The sequence below is a fragment of the Protopterus annectens genome, chromosome 8.part0, assembly GCF_019279795.1.
Source record: "Protopterus annectens isolate FY-2018-M chromosome 8.part0, PAN1.0, whole genome shotgun sequence".
Taxonomy (NCBI): domain Eukaryota; kingdom Metazoa; phylum Chordata; order Ceratodontiformes; family Protopteridae; genus Protopterus; species Protopterus annectens.
Window position 1 is genome coordinate 1,510,699,768 of NC_056741.1, and position 13,379 is coordinate 1,510,713,146.

General features: G+C 40.5%; 1 protein-coding gene across 1 annotated transcript in view; it reads left to right on the forward strand.

The window, feature by feature from the left end:
- ARHGAP32 (Rho GTPase activating protein 32) overlaps nt 1–13,379 on the forward strand; it is a 3,207,216-nt gene that overhangs the window by 647,011 nt on the left and 2,546,826 nt on the right. The window contains exon 5 of the mRNA XM_044081098.1: nt 2,577–2,682. Coding sequence (XP_043937033.1) covers nt 2,577–2,682 — 106 coding nt within the window. The remainder of the gene's footprint in view (nt 1–2,576; nt 2,683–13,379) is intronic.

Consider the following 13,379-nt stretch of genomic DNA (forward strand, 5'->3'; position numbering starts at 1 on the left):
GCAAGGAGGCCTAGTACTAGAAAATCTTATGCTGAAAAATTGAAAAGATTCTGTGCCTGGAACCAATCTCAAGGGATGAACCTAATTTACCTCAGATTTTACAATACTTAACTGAGATGCTTCACAAGGGCCTGTCTTTTTCCTCCATTAAAATCCACGCCTCAGCCATTTCAGCTCATTGTAACACAGAAAGTCCCCTCTTCTCTCATCCACTGCTGAAACAGTTCCTCAGAGGGGCCAAAAATTTGAGACCACCCAGGAGAGCTTCAACCCCAGCCTGAGACCTTAACTTTGTTTTGGAGAAACTCACTCTACATCCTTTCGAGCCAGCTGCTACTGTGGACTTAAAATTTCTTTCTTGGAAAACAGCTTTCCTTTTAGCAATCACGTCAGCTAGAAGGGTATCTGAATTACAGACCCTTATGGCAGTGGAGCCTTTCATCATCTTTCATGCGGACAGGGTGTCCCTCAGAAACCAATCCAGCCTTCATGCCCAAGATGGTATCCAGTGTGACTCTTAATCAGTCCATTCATTTGCCAACCTTCTTTCCCAATCCACAGAACAAAGGGGAACGGATACTGCATTCCTTAGATGTGCACAGACAACTTAGATTGTACTTGGACAGGACTAAACCTCAAAGGAAATCTGAGCAACTGCTGGTGGCATTTGCTGCAGGGGCAGAGGGGAAGGATTTTTCAAAGCAAACCACTTCTAAATGGATAGGCCATTGTATACATTTCTGCTGTAAGCACCATGGAAAACCTATCCCCCAGGGGATCAGACCTCACTCCACCAGGGCTGCATCTACCTCTACAGCCTTTCTCAGAGGCGTACCTACTAGGGACATCCTTGAAACTGCTACCTGGAGCTCTGTACATACCTTCACCAAGCATTATCATTTGCCATTTTTCTCTAAATCCAGAGCTGGCTTTGCAACTGCAGTCTTGCAGGGCCTTATAGCTGGTCCTAATACTATTTAAATTCCTCCTCCCAACCATAGCTTTGGGAATCTACCTAAATGTAATGCCTGCAACAGTGAAACACGAAGAACATAGTACAGTTGTGTACACTTACCATAAATGTAGATTTTTGAGTGTATTCACTGTTGCAGTCCTGGTTACCCTCCTTCCAGCCCCCTAACTTCTTTTGGTTATACCTCTACTTTCCTTTACTATGCTTAAAAGCTTTTTGGTGTTTACTTTTTTGTTGGAGGTAAATCATTGTACTTTTATATTTAATTGCTTCTCATTAGGGGGGCACCTGACATCTGGGGCAAGAAAAACTGATGTAATGGCGACGGCTGCATGTTTTATACCCCTGACGTCATGGAAGAAGGGACAGTAACCGACGCAGGACCCAAGACTTTGGTAATCAGGCGGACTGAGGGCTACCTGCAAGCATATAACCCAAATGTAATGACTGCAACAGTGAATACAATTGAACATCTACATTTATGGTAAGTGTACACAACTGTACTTTCCATCTCCATTATTTAATGAAGAAAGCCACTTTACTTAGGGGTCAAAAGTTGCTCCCAAAATTGTGTGTGCGCCACACAAAGTCTTAATCCATTACTAGAGGAGTGAGGCATTAGATATCTTTCTCAAGCAGTGCAACCAACTCCCTTGTTCATGTCAGCTATTTCCATTCAGTTTTTGAAGCATTAGTAAGTTATCTTTTTACTCCAGCTGAAGATTGTTTAGTGGGTACATAAAAGCATGCTGACTTTCATTTACCATTTTATCCAGGTGATTGCAATGACATCTATTAGGTATTGACAGTGATTTAGGATAAGTCAACCATCCAGATCTGAAAAAAGTTCAGACTTTGTTGGCAGGAGGAAATACTTCACAGTTTGCTTACATCTTTTGCTCTGTAGTCTACTTCAGATTACATTTATGATACTTAAAAAAATCCAAGGTTTCATTTTATTTTGTAAACTTAGTGGGATGTGAGATGGAACTTCAGTGTGGGTCACGTTCCACATTCTTAGCTCCACGTTCAAGGACGTGTTCTGAGTGAGCATTTACATTTGAATGGTTTTGTGTGTCATTTTAACAATAAATGCATTTAAAATGTTTAACAGCACTTGTCCAAAATGAAATGCTGTTTAATCACTAGTTTCTTTGGTCTGTATTCTCCTTCCTGTGGAGCTTAGTAAAGAAGTGTTGATCTGCTTTGCATCTTAGCTGGAACTAATTTGGGTGGTGGATAGTCCTAAGTCAGTTAATGCTGTGAAATACAAGAAAGAAAAACAATCTGAAAAGATATCTTTAGATGGGTATTCCAGTTTGCATTGATTAAGTTAATAAACAATCCCTAAAGTTAAAAACACAAATATTTTTCAACCAAAATGTTAAGACTTGTTAATGAACCATGCACCTATTTGCATAGTTAAACAGCTGCATACATCTGTGTTTATCCTAGGCTTTAATGTTGAACATTTTTGGAGCATTTTTAGACATTTCATTGTAATTTAATTGTACTGTGCTTTAGATTCAACTTACTGATTTATAATTTTCCCATGAACTATGAAGAAGGTGTGTCTGTACTTAAAACTCTGCTTCATTTCTAGAATGAAGTCCTGTTCACACCTGGAAGCTGCTGATATTGTTACAGATTTACAGAGAAGCATTCATCCGCGGGAGAGGCCTGATTGGGAGGAGACCCTGTGTGCCATGGTAATGTATTATGACTATATTGTTTGTAGAAGAAATGTGGCATAAGAACTGCTGATAAGTACTGAGTGAGAAAATGAATTTGCTGCATAGTCTGAGGTCCTAATTTCAGCTGATCACTACTGTATCTTTTCTCCTTGGGGTTTGTGTTTGGATGTTGGCAAAGATTACTACTTTCTTGAAAACAAACTGAACCCTGTTATTTTTTTTTGTGGAAGGAACTCTTTCTGGATGCTGTTGCTTCTGGCACAAAATTTCAGAGCTTGAAGTGTTTCACAGTGAAAGTGTGTGAGAAAATAAAGCCATCTTTCATGCTAAAAGTAGTTTCTGAAATTATAGTTAATCCATTTATTTGCCAGTTTTCTTTACAGACTGTCAAAATGAAGATGACCACAGCCTGCATCTGTTGAACGTATACAAAAAGAGGTCATTATCTCAGAAAGACTTGTCAATTATTTGTTTTATTTAACAAAGGGAAAGAAGGTCATCCATTCTACTGGTGATACGTCAAGACACTTTCTAAATGTTCAGCATGGACTGTTGTCTTTTGCTATAAAAATATAGTGAACATCTTCAGGACACATTGAGTGTTCATTGCACAATGGCAAAAAGTATGCGTCCACTCAAGGTATATTAAAAACTGCAGTATAGTGTACTACCCTCCCATTTACCAAAGAGATACTGATTGAGTGCACAGTGTAGGACTAGAATTCATTTTGGAACCGCTCTGCTTCATACGATGATCTTCGTGTTTCACTGTTGCAGTCATTACATTTGGGTAATCTGCTGGCAGGTTGCCCTCAGTGGGCCTGAATATCAAAGTCTTGGGTCCTGCGTCCGTTGCTGTCTCCTCCTCCATGACGTCAGGTCATCGGGGGTATAAAACATGCAGCCAACGCCATTTTCTTCGGTCTTTCTTGCCACGCGGTGCCCGAAGCAGAAGCAATTTGCGAGTGCTGGTCGTCCGACTCCTGAAATTTTCGCAATCGAGTTTCAGAACCGAACTTTTTCTTGCTCCTAACCGATGTCAGTAAAAGTTAATAATTGCATTACTTGTGGAAAGCAAATACCTCATAAGGATTTTCATTTGTACTGTATTCCTTGCCTAGGCCCAGATCATAACGTGCTTTGCTGTCGGTTTTGTGCTAGATTTAACCAACGCACTATTAAGCGTCTGTATATCTTTGCTTCAAAATATTTTGGAAACAGATTTAATTACCCTGAAATGTCATCGGATAGTAATCCGGCTACTGGAGTTCACAAAAAACGCAAAGAAAAGGACAGAGACAGACCACCGAGGTCCAAAGCCAACGACAAAGCTTCTCCTAAGCCAGTCACCAGTTCACTGGTACTCAGTGAGGCGCTTTCACAGCCCCTGATACCCGCTACTTTTGAGTTGCAGGCCTCTACCGAGACCCATGTGGAGTCTGGCATGCCGCGAGATTCTCAGCGTATTGTACCCGTGGATGTCTCTCCCTCGGATGGGTCTGGAGCCCCTGAGCAGGCACCGACTTCTGAGGGTGTTTTCAGGCCTCAACATTTCTAACCGACGCCAGCTTCAAAAACAAAGACAAAAGCAACTTCTGAGGCTAAAAAACCGATGCATGAGCCATGTGCTCAGGCCTCTATGCCTAAAAAACAGATGATCAAAGTGGCTGAAGACTTGATTACCTTGATCAGGCCCCCCCCCCCAATAAGAGGCCTAGGCAAGACACTGATTATGAATCTTCAGATCAGGTTTCTATTTCTTCTGATCAGGAATTTTCTATATCACCCTATGAGGATTCAGATGCAGAGGAATCCATCCCATCTGCATCTCCTCCTGAAGATTATTCTTTTGGAGAAACCTTGCATACATTAAGGGGACATTTCCATTGGGAGAGTCAGGATTTCTCGAAATCAAAAAAGAGGCTTAGGGATTTCCTTCTTCCTCAGCATAGGCCTTTGGCTATGCCCCCTGTATTAGACATTGTTGATGTGTTTTCAGAATCAAGCATGGCTCCTGATTCCCTACCTCCGGCTCCTAGTAAGCCTGACAGATATTACAGGGTTCCTGATGCCCACAAAGTTTTATTCAAAAATCCTGCTGCTAACCCTGAAACATGGTTTACTAGATCAGAAAGAGAAATATTGGATCACAACCTTGGGGGGTTTGTTCCATCCGGGTCTCAATGATCATTTATAGGATGTTATTGACATCCCAGGTTATACCCATATATATACCATGTTGAAAGTTCTGGACTGTCACTGATAGTAAGAGTATAGTTATATCTGTCTATTGAACTGATGTTTTTGATTTTTGTTATGTTTGATTCTTTTTTTGTACATTTTTCATATGGGCATTGTTATGATCAGCAGCCCATTTAATATGGGGGGCTCATGTTATTGATTATAAGTATTTCATATTTCATGTTGTAGGCTTGTCATATTATAAGCTATGTTTAAATCTATGCTGTTGCTATATGGATATTTTTGTTTATTATCTCTTTATATCATAGATATATTTTTTATATATATTATAAATGAGTTTATTATTGTTTTTTAGTTTATTTGTTTATTTTCTATTTTTTATTTGTGACTATTGGTTGCTCTGATGACATGTTATGATCCTTCAATATTGTATTTTTGTTCATTTTATATTGGAGGTTGCTCCGCTAATATATTTAAAAAAGTTTTTTTCACTTCATTAATATTTATGAACCTGCTTGCCTTATTGGCTGTTGGTTTATATTTAAATGATTGATGGTAAGGGACTTGTTTGTTCTGTCCTACACTGAAGAAGGCAATTTTTGCCGAAACCGGTCTGTTTTAGTACGTCTAATAAAAGACAACTGAACTCCATTCTGCCTTGCTGGTCTATTTGGTGCTTTGCTGTATTTGGTTCAGACCGTGCATTCCCCCTTGCATGGGATTTTGTTGGTTTAACCCTGAAACTATGTCATAGGGTCCCAATGGTGTAAAGGCATCAACTGCTAAAAATCCTACCCCCTCTGATAGAGATTCCTGGGAACTGGATAGATGGGGAAAGAAGGTTTATACGTCTGCAACCTTGGCAATTAGGGCCTTAAACTGCCAGTTTCGTATGCTTAAATATCAACAGCATGTTATGGGATTATTGAAACAGAAAATGATGTTGATTTCTGAATGTGTGCAAAATAAAGAATTACAGGAATTATTGCATGCAGCAGAACAGGTTGGAAAGCATACTTTGCAATGTGGTTTTGATTCCTTGGAGGCCTCTTACAGGGCCGCAGTTACTGGATCTGTGATTAGAAGGCATGCCTGGCTCAAGGAGCAAAATCTGCGTGATCATGTTAAAGCTAAATTGTTGGATGCACCTTTACAGCATGATACTCTGGTAATAAGGCAGAAGAGGTTTTAAAGAAAATGGAAGACAAAGCTAAATCTATGCAAACTGTAAAAGATTTCTTACAAGTGCAGCCACCCAGATTCAGTAGACACTGGCCTACAAAAAATTGGTCTTTTCCTGTGTCCGACAGAGCCTCACGGGGCAAATCCAGGCGTTCAAAAGGCTCTCGATACCAGTCACAGGGTTCTTACAGGTCAAAGCAATGGGATGCCTCTACCTCCAAATCTGGAGAAAACAAAGCACGACCCTACAGTAAACCGTCTCAATGACTTCCCTCTGCCATCACCAAGCACTTATCTTTTGGCGGCCCCCTTAGGGGGAAAATTAGCACTTCATGCTCAGAATTGGCAGTGAATAACCCAGGACAAGTGGGTATTAAACAGTGTTCCAGGGATACAGATTTCATTTCCATACCTTGCCAATTCCAAACAGTTGGCCAGATCTGCCACAAAATCAATGGGCAGAGGCACAGAAACAAGTTATGTCCCTCGTGGATATAGGGGCTATTCAACCAGTACCAGAACAGGAAAAAGGGCAAGGGTTTTATTCAAGACTGTTCCTGGTACCCAGAAAGGGCAATGCCTGGCGCCCAGTACTGGATTTATCGATTTTTAACACATTCTTAGACATCCCAAAATTCAAAATGTTGACTTTGTAACAGCTTCTGCCCATGCTGGGCAAGAACGCTTGCTTAGTGACTCTAGACGTAAAAGAGGCATACCTGCATATCCCAATAAGGGAATCGTGTAGAAGTTGCCTCTTTTTCAAGGCTGGTTTTATGCATTACCAATTCTCTGCACTACCCTTTGGCTTATCTACTGCGCCCAGGGTCTTTACAAAGTGCCTGGCACCAGTAATTGCATTTTGCAGACAAAGAAGCATACAAATCTATCCTTACTTGGACGACTGTCTCATTCAAGCAGAAAACAAGGACATTCTTCTTCAACATCTGGCATTTATAAAAAGGCTAATAACATGCCTAGGGTACACAATAAACAAAAAGATATCACAACTGGTATACTCTCAAAAGATTACATTCCTCGGTGCAAGTTTGAATACAGCTGCCCAGATGGCTTACCTTACGCCAGACAAGCAAAGATGACTGGCTATTTACTTCAAACAGATGGCAATAAAAACCCAATCTGCAAGACAAATTCTGCAGCCTTTGGGGTTCATGGCATCCTGCATTCTACTAATTCCATATGCAAGATTGCATATGAGGAAACTACAGTGGTATCTAAAAAGTTTATGGAGTCAACATTGTCACAGTCTGGAAACAATGATTCCTCTCATTCCCTGCCTACAACAGGAGTTTCTTTGGTGGGCAGAGACATGTCACCAGAACATGGGACTGTCTTTCACTCTACCCCCTGCCACCCAAACCCTAACTACAGATGCATCAGACTATGTTGGGGGGCCCACCTGGCAGGGAGATGCTTTCAGGGTATATGGAACCCAAAACATATGCATCTGCATATCAACCAGAAAGAGATGTTAGCTGTTCATAATGCCTGACTGCCTTCAAGGACTTACTTCATCCAGGACAACTACTGATAAAGACAGATAACACCACAGTTATGTGGTGCATAAGCAGGGGGGTACACATTCCTACCCCTTATGCAGACTAGCCATGGCATTGTGGGACACAGCCTTGACTTACCCAAGTACATCTTCAAGCTCAATTCCTGCCAGGAAAACAAAATACTCTGGCAGACAACCTAAGCAGAAATCTTATGCACCCTCACGTGTGGAAACTGGATCCACAGGTCTTCAGCATGATAACAGAGAAATGGGGGAGTCCGGACATAGATCTATTTGCCTCTCCCCAAAATTATCAACTGGGCAAATTCTGCACAAGGACTTATCACAGACAAGCATGGAAAGTGGATGCCCTGTCCTTCAATTGGAAAAACCTGTCAGTCTACGTCTTTCCTCCTCTGCCTCGTCTTCCCAAGGTCTTACTAAAGGTCAGACAGGAAAAACCAAAAATGATCCTAATTGCCCTGGACTGGCCTCGCCAGCACTGGTACCCAATCCTAAGGAATATGTCTCAACTCCCTCCTTGGTACTTGCTGAGACAGTAGATGAGGTATTTGAGGCAGAGCAATCAAATTCTGCGCAATCTGCTCCAAACTCTGAACCTGTCAGCATAGCCGATCATGTAATTATTCAGACAACACCTCTCAGTAAATCTGTGACTGATGTCATTTTGTTAGCCAGAAGGCCTAGTAATAGAAAATCTTATGCTGATAAATGGAAGAGATTTTGTGCTTGGAACCAAGCACAAGGTACAGACACAGTAAAGCCAAATATTCCTCAGATTTTATAATACTTGACTGAGATGCTTGACAAGGGCCTATCTTTTTCATCAATAAATATCCATGCCTCTGCCATCTCTGCTCATAACAATACAGAGCGTCCCATCTTTTCTCACCCTCTGCTAAAACAGTATCTTAGAGGGGCCAAAAATTTTAAGGCCTCCCAGAAGGTCACCAACTGCTGCATGGGACCTCAATTTTGTGTTGGAAAAGCTCACCCTGCCTCCATTTGAACCAGCAGCTACTGTGGATATAAAGTTTTTATCTTGGAAAACAGCTTTCCTGCTAGCAATCACTTCAGCTAGAAGGATTTCAGAACTACAGGCCCTCATGGCTGTGGAGCCTTTTATTACATTTTACCTGGACAGAGTGTCCATCAGGACTAATCCTTCCTTTATGCCTAAAGTGGTATCCAGTGTGGCTCTTAACCAAACTATTCAACTGCCAACATTTTACCCAAATCCGCAGAACAAGGGGGAGCGGATTCTGCATTCCTTGGATGTACACAGGCAACTAAGATTTTACGCAAACAGGACCAAATCTCTAAGAAAGTCTGAGCAGCTACTGGTGGCATTTGCTGCAGGATCAGAGGGGAAGGCTATTTCAAAACAGACTATTTCAAAGTGGATAAGCCACTGCATTTATTTCTGATACTTGCATCATGGTAAACCGGTGCCCAAGGGAATCGGGTCACATTCCACCAGGGCTGCATCTACCTCAGCAGCTTTTCTCAGAGGGGTGCCAACAAAAGACATTCTAGAAGCTGCTACTTGGAGCTCTGTTCATACTTTTACAAAGCATTATCATTTGCCAGTGTTCTCTAAGTCCAGGGCAGGCTTTGCCATTGCAGTTCTGCAGGGCCTTATAGCCGCTCCTAATGCTATTTAGTTCCAGCCTCCCAGCCATAGCTTTGGGTTTCTACCCAAATGTAATGACTGCAACAGTGAAACACGAAGAACATAGTATAGTTGTGTACACTTACCATAAATGTAGATGTTCGAGTGTATTCACTGCTGCAGTCCGGGTTACCCACCCACCATCCCCCTTTTTTCTTGAACCTCTCTTTCCTTTACTATATTCTACAGCTTTTGTGGTGTATTTGCTTTTAGATGAAGGTAGTTTGTTACAATTGCATTTGTGTGTGTGTGTGTGTGTGTGTGTGTGTGTGTGTGTGTGTGTGTGTGTGTGTGTGTGTGTATATATATATATATATATATATATATATATGCTCCCCATTTGGGGGGGCACCTGACATCTGGGGCAAGAAAAACTGAAGAGAATGGTTTTGGCTGCATGTTTTATACCCCTGACGACCTGATGGCATGGAAGAGGAGACAGCAACAGATGCAGGACCCAAGACTTTGATATTCAGGCTGACTGAGGGCAACCTGCCAGCAGATTACCCAAATGTAATGACTGCAACAGTGAATACACTCTAACATCTACATTTGTGGTGAGTGTACACAGCTGTACTTTCCTGTGTCTGTCCTCTTTTTATGGGTATGATATTACTTGCTTGGAATGCTACCCAGATGTTATGGTTTACTGTAAAAGTGACTTATGTGAAGATGATTTAGTTTTTGTGCAAGAGTATTTACCAGTAACAGTAGATCTTCAAAAAGTGGTCACTGTAAAGCCAGTGCCCCCTTCCTTCTGAGAGGGATGTAAATAGCTTTCTTCTTTCCTTGTGATACTTTTGGACATTTATTCATGTTTTTTTTTATAATTACATGTAGTTTAAGGAATAGTCTGCTGTAGCCTACAGTCCATTGAGGGTCAGCATTGATGACAGAGGGATAGAGCCCTGCCTGTGGCCTAGGTGACCCAAGGTCTATAAGTAGCTGAGCTATTTAATTTACTAGCAGGGAAGATGGACATGCGTATCCTGAAGGGGAGAGCAGAGCAGGAATGAAATTGTTACATCCCTTGGTAGAAGGGCAATGATGTGAAGTGTGTCTTGGGGGCATGCTTTAAGCACACCTTGTCATCGCTTTTTGATGACCATCAATAGCAAGTGTATAAAGAGTATGCATTCACAAGAGGAAGGTATAGTGGGGCCCTCCTGTTGATACAAATAGATGTCATCCAAACTCATGCTGAGTGTATGGTTAGGACTACAGAAAAATGACTGATTTCCAGGCTTCCTGCAAGGGTACAAGTGACCCTCATAGCTGCCTGTATGATGACTCTCCCAAATGACTGTCTTCCTGTACAGTACTGAGGTATAGTTCCGTTTATGAGGAGCAAACACAGAGTGTGATTGAGAATAGCCTGATGATCAGCAGGTTGGACAACAGAAATGACAAGAAAAAAAAGATAACCGAGTGCGTTAAGGGGCTTGAAGAGCTGAGAAAAGCTTGGAAACCTCCTAACAATAGTGACTTTACATGGGACTCGTACACCAGCCAATGTTCAAAATAATTCTGACACCAGACCAGCTTTGGTCTTCATGGGAACTGTAGCACACATCGTGAAATTTTTGCCTGGAATAAAGACTTCTGATATGGATGAAGCCCAGATGTTATGATTTCCTTCTGTGGTGGCCACTCTTCCCAAGATCTGCTCGTATGTTTTTTGTTCCTGATTCTGGAATACGTTTTTATTCAAAAATGTTTTGCTGTGATTTACAAAACTAAACAATGTGAACTATTTTAGATTGCAGCATATTCAAAATTCCAAAATTACTAACACAGTTATGGGGTCTGTGTTGCATTTGTCTGCCTCCTCAAGTGTAGTAGTGCTTCACAGTTTCTCTGCAGTTTGATCACATTTGCTGCACCTCAAACCCATTACTTACATTTTCCTTATTACAGCAAATAATATTTTCAAAAAGATATCTGGTACTATTTCTGTGATGTATATAGCTGCCCCTCCTCTTCAACCTGTGCATTCTTCTGCTTAAAATATTCCCACAAGTGCCTTTTACTAAGGTGCAAGTTCACTTACCTCTTCCCTTAGTCTTGAATTCCTTTTCTTGCGTATATCTTATAAAACTTTAATACATCCTCTAGTGTTGGTTTAACATTTATTCCCATTTCCTTGTGATTTTTTTAGCTGCTAGCATCAGTAAAGTCATTTAAGCTTTGCCGTGTTTTCACTCTTCTAAGTCAGTACCCCAACTTAGGTACATTAACTTTGTATCCAACACACGTTCATCTATTTGATGTAGTATATTTTATAGGACTAGTTTAAAGTCTGCCAAATCCATGCACCATCAGAACACATACTTCCTCTTTCATCCTTTTTACAGCTCCAACATCTGCTCACCACCTAAAGGAATTTTGTTTTGTATTATTGGGGTCTAAAAGTACCTATGCAGGCATTTCCACACAAATGTCCTAAATTGCCTAGATCTTGTTGCTTTCTTTGGAGCTATGCACATTTCCTGTCATTTTTGTTAATCTCTAACTTCTTCCCAGTCCATTCGCAGTTCTACTGTTTGATATTAATCAATGCCCTTCCTTGGTCAGTGTTGCAGTATTAACCTCTGAATATCCTGTCTAGGATGGCCGTTCATCCAGCCAACATACCAAATCCTGGGTCCCCCAATCACAATGCCATATATCCAGTGTATGACATCAGCCCCAGTGGATGCCTTGGTACATCAAGGACATATGGGCATAAAATACATCAGAACTATCTTGCAGTCAGCCAAGACCTTAACCATGGCTTCAGCATTGGTTGATCAGATGTACAATTTGTGCCTCTTCCTTTCCTGTTGGGCAAATAAGTATCCTCATTGGGGTCCACCCTCTTTCTCTCTTTTTTTTTTTTTTTTTTTTGTAATTCATAAGTTTTGTGTAGATCATCGAAGACTGGGAAGTGTGACTGTGGCAGATAGATTCCCTACAGAGATCACCATACAGAGTGTTTGTTTTGTCTGGGTGATGGGCATGATTATAGAGAGCTCAATCTGTCAGGTGTTTGTTCCTAAGATTTTGCATAGTCATCTGTCTGTCTTAAAAATTTATATTGGGGGCGTGGCCAAGGATGAACACAGGATAGCAGCAGATTTCTTCAGCTCCACCAATTTCATTACATTGACAGGAATTAATTACTTAAAAAATTAATTTTTGAAGTAATTTTCTTTCTAAATATGTTTGTTTTATATAGTTCTTGAACTATATCTAAAAAAGAAAGGAAATCTTAATAATATTCCTGTCAGAAATTACTTTGGAAATTTTCCTGTCAGTTTATCAGTCTGAAATGAGTTCCAGTAAGACAAATTCTCAAGACTCCAGCATCAAGAAAGAACTTCAGTCTCTGATAATTATAGTCCAGCAACTTACTGCTAAGATGGATAAAATGGATACTAAAATAGACACTTTCATAGAAAAACTACAAAACAAATAGACTTGTTACATATGGACCTGCAACAACAGAAGATCCAGATGACAGGCATAGAAGAAGCTGTGAATGACATGGAAAATAGAATACAAGAAGAGGAAATCAACATTGAGTTTCTGCTGAAACAAAATACACATTTACAAACAAAGCTGGATGACCTGGAAAATAGATCTAGGCTAAATAACATTAGGATTTTTGGACTGCCAGAAAATATTGAAGGTAACAATATTACTTCTTTTTTAACAACATGGCTCCCTAAAACTTTAGATTTACCAGAAGCATTCTCTTTTGGTATCGAAGAGCACATAGATCTATAGCTAATACTAACTCTAACAAAACTATCCTAGATCAGTTATAGTTAGATTTCTATCATCTTTTGATAAAGAGATGGTTCTTAAATCTGCTTAGGCTAAAGCTCCTGTTAAGATTAATGAAACAACTGTGCGTTTTGACAATGACTATTCTTCCATGGTATTAGCTAAAAGAAAAGTTTTTCTGCCACTAATAAGGGAGCTTAAAAAAGCACAGTTTAAAACATACCTTCTGTTTCCTGCCAAGCTTAAAATCTTCCTTCCTGATGGTCCTAAAATTTTCGATGACTTAGACTCTGCTTTACTGTTTATCAAAAAAAATAAGATTTTGGAAAAAATAGAAGAAATGGAATG